Source organism: Pelodiscus sinensis, chromosome 1 (genome assembly GCF_049634645.1).
Source record: "Pelodiscus sinensis isolate JC-2024 chromosome 1, ASM4963464v1, whole genome shotgun sequence".
In the NCBI taxonomy this organism is placed as follows: Eukaryota; Metazoa; Chordata; order Testudines; family Trionychidae; genus Pelodiscus; species Pelodiscus sinensis.
This window is the reverse complement of record NC_134711.1, coordinates 95909143-95915855: the sequence shown is the minus strand read 5'-3', so window position 1 is coordinate 95915855 and position 6713 is coordinate 95909143. Positions and strand designations below refer to the sequence as shown.

Below are 6713 nucleotides of genomic sequence, written 5' to 3'. Positions count from 1 at the left end.
GCACATGCACATTTCTTGGCATGCAAATTTTGTTCACTCATTTAGGTCCAGATCCTCAAAGGAGCGTAGGAACCTAACTATCACTGATTTCATGGGCCAGAATCTAGCCCAACATCTTACAACCACAGCATGCCTGCAAGAGGAGAGGGGATTATTTAAGGTGTTTTTTGTTTTTTGCTTAAAGCAGGTAGTCCTCACCAGAGATGATCAGGCCATTTTCCACCAGACAAGAATTTCAATGAAAAATGAACAAAAGAATCATGAATAATTCATTATATATATAATTTTGGAACCCCGTTCTTCGCAGAACTTGCTGGAAAAAATTTCCTTTCTGCTGAAGAAAACACCAAGAAAACACAGATTTCCTTTCTTGGAGTTGTATTTAATCTTGATGTGAGACGATCTGCTACCACAAGAGAGCACTCTTTCTTTGATGATATCTCAGTCTCCCTAGAAAGCTAGAGAGATACCATATAAGTTTTGCATACTGCTAGGAGAACTGTTTCAGTAAGATTGGAACAGCAGGAACAACAAAGGCTGCAGATGCATTTTGGATTTCGGTGTGAAAAGCCTTTGGCTAATTTTCCAGCTGACAAGAGATTTTTGGTTCCTAGATGGGAGGGGTTCTGCCAAAACTTTGAAGATCTCTGTAAACTTTGGAAAATACCCATCTTTTGGAGACAACTATATCAAATGATACTGTGGCGTGCAATACAAGAAAAGTGTTTAAGACTGGAAGATTGTTTATGTTTGGTGTTAACTCTATGGACACTTTCAAGCTAGAAGAAAAGGAATATAGGAACCCTCTTATTATCTTTTGAAAAAGATCAGAGGAAATGCTGGGTGGATTTAAAGTGTGGAGTGATGGTCCTAAAAGCTGCTCTATAAATTAGATGGCATCCTACCTCTATAAAAGGTTGAGGAGCAGAGCTGATTTTCAGTCATATGGTGGACTTCATGAATTGTTACTTTTGCCTTTAAATCTGGACATAGATTTCACCCACAAGAACGGAGCAGACTGTGGGGCAGAGGACCCTGTACAAATGTTTCCTCCATGCATGGATTAAAGCAAGATCAGAAAGCCAAATTTGAGACGAAAATTGCACTGGTAAACAATGGACAGCAATAGGAATGATGGACTATTGAATGGGATGTTATTCTCGGGAGCTATGTCCATGGGTAATAACCATGTGAATCCACATGGATTATCACTGAGAGAGCCCTTTGGAGTTCCCTTCCATTTCAGTCCAACTTATTGGGACCAACCCTACTGTAGTTATTCGGGTAGATTTTCCTACATACCTTTCTCTGGCTATGTAGGAGTCTACGACTATTCTTTTGAGCCTGCCTTCATTCGAAAGAGAAATGAGAGAGAGAGACAAAGAGTGCGTTGTGTGAATGAGGGGTATGCACGCCTCCGAGAACATCTTCCCAAGGAGCTTGCAGACAAACGCCTCAGCAAAGTGGAGACCCTAAGAGCTGCAATAAATTACATTAAACACCTTCAGAGTTTGCTGGACTGTCACTCATTAGGGTCTAACACTAAGGAAGCAATATCCACTATGGAGGCTACAGATGCTTCCAGTCCTGATCTAAGAAGGGAATGCAACAGTGATGGAGAGTCTAAATCCTCTTTATCTTCATCTCCATACAGTGAGTTTGAGGAGATTTGCATCTAAGAAACAGCATCTTCCAAAATAGATGTAATCAAAACCAACCAAAAACTCTGTTACTGTATCTAAATCCACATAATTTTTCTACAGGTCAAAATGTATCCTGAGAAAGAGCCAGGGAAAATAAAGGTATCTTCAGTGTCTGAGAGGATTCTTTTCACTCTTTTTGCATGCATGTAGCCTAAAGATGGTTCGTGAGCTTTCATGGGTAAGGCCCATTAATGCTCATGATCCTGTATATTTTTGTTAGTCTCTTAGGCACCACAGGACTACTTGTTTTTTAAAATTACAGACTAACACAGCTACTCCTCTGAGACTTTTTAAAGATCGTTTGTAAGGATAAACAAATTCCTCTCAAATTTCCTCAGCTGTGTATACAAATTGTGGTTTAGATTATTAAACCTGAAACAGCATAAAAGGTGAAGAGTAATTTAGATTTTAAAAACTGTCTGGCTACTTTTTGCATTTCACTCAGTGGGACAATGAAAAAATATTAGATTAATCCGGTTTGGAGTTGTTTCCTAGTTTGACTTATTTTCAAATTTCCATGCATTGATACAATGTTGCAATGTTTGGTTTGCAAATATTGTGGTTGCAGAATGGGGAAAGGAGACAGAAAATGTAAAAATTATATAGCATATGTTTCACCAACATTTTTAAAACTCATGACAGTATTTCTATTAATATTAGGTTTTGAAAAACAATTTTAAATAAATAAAATCTACATTTGGGGTTGAAACTATTTGGCAATGTCCTTTTTAATGCAAACTGATAGTCTGTAATTAGTATGCTTTGGAGATGTGAGAATGTGAAGAAACCTTGGGATTTATTTTAAAGAATTGCTGTCAGCAAATGATGTCTGAAATTTCCATCCTAACCAATACCAATTAATGTGCTAAATACAGTTCTGTAAAACCCCAATCAGTCATGAAACTGTGATGAAGATATCAGCCTTTTCCCTGTGCACCTCCATTTATACAAATTGTATTTGCAGGCAAAATGCTATTGATTGTGACATCTGTTTGGTGGTCAGAAGTAATATACATGGATGCACACTCCTGTAGCAATCACATACTAGTGTCCACAAATGATAAAATACTTCAAGTATGTTCATATGAAATGTGGGCATTTTCCTTACATTTAAAATATTATATTACTTTTTTAAAACAGATTTTCTAAAATACATAGCTTGAGCTCTACAATCTATATTTAATTTGAACAATTATTGTTCAAAAGGCAGTTGGAGTTTTTCTCCACATTTCTCAGTTCTTATTTTCTTCATTGACTACTCTCTGAAGCCCTGATTCAAAAAGCACTTAAATATATGCTTAAAATTACGCATGTGCTCAAGTGTTGTGTTGATACAGGGCTCATAATGTATTTCCTCTTCCCTTCTCCAAATAATTTATTCCCCCCCCCCCAACTTTAAAATCATACCAAAGCAAACATTTAAACTCCCCTTCCCCATGACATTTCCAGACTTCTACTTTTGGGCCTCACTTTGATATGATGGTTTTCTCCCCTTAGCTTCCTTTTCAGATACCGTGACTGAAATTCTGAAAATGTTCATGTGCAAATGTGAATGAACATTAGTGCTGGTCAAAGACCTCAAAATATGTCTATGAATATTCACTTAAATTAAAAATATTGAATTAACTCAGACTGTATTTATTTTCACTTTACATGAATATTAGAGAGTGAGAAATGTTCCCAGAAATTGAATTTTCAGGAATAAGGGAAGCTAGCCTCACGGAGCTCAATCTATTTAGCATAATCAAGAGAAGGTTAAGGGGTCACCAGTTCACTGTCTGTGGGTACCTACAAGGGAACAGAAATGTAATAATAGAGGGCTCAAAAGTATAACAAGATCCGAAGGCTGGAAGCTGAAGCAAGACAAACTGAAACTAGGAATAAGGGGCACAATTTTAATAGTGAAGGTAATTAATCATTGGAACAACTTACCAAATATGCTGGGAGATTCTGCATCAGTGGAAATTTTTACATTAAGATTGGAAATTGTTCTAAAAGACAGGTACTAATTCAAGCAGGCATTAACTCAGGGAAGTTCTATGACCTGTGTTATATAGGACATCAGATGAGATAATCACAATGGTCCTTCTAGTCATAAGTCTATGACAAATTAATAGAAAGCAAATATTAAACTCAGAAGTGTGAACATTTGCAATATAAACCTGTTGAGAGTTCTTTTTATCTAATTAGGGAACAAAAAGACTATTATGTGATATATGTGTCCAATCAGAACCAACTGACATTTCAAAGGTAGTACTTTCCATGTTGATTTTTAGTAATGAGCTGCTCACTATCTATTTGCAGACCAAAATTATTCAGTAAATAATTGTAAACAAGAAATTTTTTTTGAGAAATAATCATCTGCTGACGGACAAAGCACAAACAATAAGAAGCTAAATTTATTGTCAGAGTTGTTCGCTATGAATTATTCACTCAGCTCTAAAAGTATTGAAGAACTCCTGGTAAAAATGATAGTGAATCACAGATCCTTAGTCCCCTGGATTTTATATACCATATTCCTTTTTTTTTAAAAGCCGGGCTGCTTTTAAAACACCTACTTCTGCATGGACAGTTGTCTCTAGTGGTACAGATGATATTTCCAGCACTGAAACATATCTTTTCAGGCATATATGTTTTCATGTTTCTCTGGAAGGGGTGGTGGTAAGGTAGTCTGAGAACAGGAACAGGATTTGAGACTTTCCTGTCTTCTACTCTTGGCTCTGGTACTAAGATTATGTCTATATTATGGCAGCAAATGATACTGCATTTGTAACACTGTAGTGTAGCTGATTTCCACATCATAGATTCAGACTCTAAGATCAGAAGAAAGAATTAGTCTGGTCTCATTCATAACACAGGGCATGGCATTTCCCCCAAATAATTCCTAGAATATAACTTTTACAAAAATATCTAATTCTGAATTAAAAATTGCCAGTGAGGTTTAAAACAAACAAAAGGAAGTGTTTCTTTACACAACACACAGCCAACTTGTAGAACTCCTTGCCAAAGGATGTTGTGAAGTCCAAGACTATAACGAGGTTCAAAAAAGAGCTAGATCAATTCATGGGGGTAGGTCCACCAATGGCTATTTGGAAGGATGGGAATGGATGGTGTCCCTAGCCTCTTGTTTGCCAAAAGCTGGGAATGGGAACTAGGTGATGGATCACTTGATTATTACATTTTGTTCATTTGCTCTGGGGCTCCTGACATTGGTCATTGGGGGATAAGTCTACACAGTAGGGCAAAAGACAAATTAAGAAACTCAACTTCAGCTACGTCAATTGTGTAGCTGAAGTCGAAATAGCTTAATTCAGGTTTTGGTGCTAGCTACACAGCAGGAAATTGAAGGAAGAACACTCTTCCTTTGACTTCCCTTACTCCTCATGGAAAGAGAGTTACAGCAGCTGGAGTAAGAAGTCCTCCATCTCGACATTATTTTGAAATAATGGCTTGCTGTGTAGACCCACATTTTGTTATTTTTAAATAGCGTCAGTTTTCCAAAATAATGCTGCTGTATAGATGTACTCTGTCAGAATACTGGGCTAGATGGACCTTTGGTTTGACCCAGTATAGCCATTCTTATATTCTTAATTACTCTCACCATTAAAAATTTGCATTTGATTACCAGTAAAAATGTGTCTAGCTTCAAGTTCCAGCCATAGCCATATTATTCCTTTTTCTGGTAGACTGAAGAGTCCATTATTAAATATTTGTTCCCCATGTAGGTACTTTCAGACTATAATCAATCAAGTCACTCCTTAACCTTCTTCTTGTTAAAATAAATCACTTGATCTCCTTGAGTCAATAAGTCATATTCTCTAATCTTTTGATATTTTTGTGGCTCTTCTCTGAACTCTCCTCAATTTATCAACATCCTTCTTGAATTGTGGGCATGGACGGGGTTTCCACTTAATGCAGGTAGTCCCACTTATCCAAGAGGCAAGAGTTAGGCTGACAGAAGAATTCTTCCATCAACCTAACCACATATATGGGGGATTAGGTCTACCTAACTGTATGGCACAATCAAGGGATGCAACAAAGTTGATCCAGTTTTTAGGAGTGGACTTGTCCTGATTACCTTTGTGGCCTCAGAGATTTTTCTCCCTCCGCCCCCGTCCTCAGTTTCCCACAGAGGCTGTGTCCAGACTCAGGGTTTTTTTCGAAAAAAGTAGCCTTTTTTCGAAAAAACTTCCCCTGCGTCCAGACTCAAGCCACGTTCTTTCGAAATTAATTCGAAAGAACGCGGCTTTTCTTTCGATGGCGGTAAACCTCAATTTACGAGGAAGAACGCCTTCTTTCGAAAGTTCCTCTTTCGAAAGAAGGCGTTCTTCAATGTAAATAGGGCTTCTTCGAAAGAGAGCATCCAGACTCACTGGATGCTTTCTTTCGAAAAAGCAAGCCGCTTTTTCGAAATTTCTCCGTGCAGTCTAGACGCTCTCTTTCGAAAGAGGCTCTTTCGAAAGATGCTTTCGAAAGAGCCTCTTTCGAAAGAGGCTTGCAGTCTAGACATAGCCAGAGAGTTGTGTTTTTCATGTAAATTGTTATTTAAGAGTAATGTTTATTCATCTATAGTACCTCATGTGGATGCTATGAATCTTAATTGTTGTAAAGTGCTTTGAAGATGAAAACCATTGTATATAAGTATCTTTGATAGTAAAATCAATCCAAACAAATAAACATAAATTGGACATAATGTCCATGTTACCTCCTGGGCAGAGGGTATTGGACAGAATTCCAAAGAGTTTTCAAATCACATTGTACCTCAAAGGCACTAGTCTTTACCAGAGACATTGCACAGCCAACCCCAAAACCGTACCTCTTCCTTGGTTTCCCCTGACATATAAAAATGCCCTTCTGAACAAAGAGGGGGATGGTGCCATGGCTCTTCCCCTCCCAGCTGCCTTTCAGGTGGCTAGTGACTTAGGGCATGCTAACAGAGCACATCAGTTACACTCAGGAGACCACAGAGGCTGCATGTGAGCATGGAGAGCTCCTTGAATCATCCCCCCT

At 37.9% G+C, this 6713-nt stretch overlaps 1 protein-coding gene across 1 annotated transcript; it reads left to right on the top strand.

Annotated features, from left to right (window-relative positions):
* Positions 1–469: 469 nt before the first annotated feature.
* Positions 470–5668, top strand: ASCL4 (achaete-scute family bHLH transcription factor 4). Its single transcript, XM_075938295.1, is given in 2 exon segments — positions 470–1111; positions 1113–5668. Coding segments are annotated over 2 exon segments (624 nt in total). The 5' UTR covers positions 470–1054; the 3' UTR covers positions 1680–5668.
* The last annotated feature ends 1045 nt before the right edge of the window (positions 5669–6713 follow it).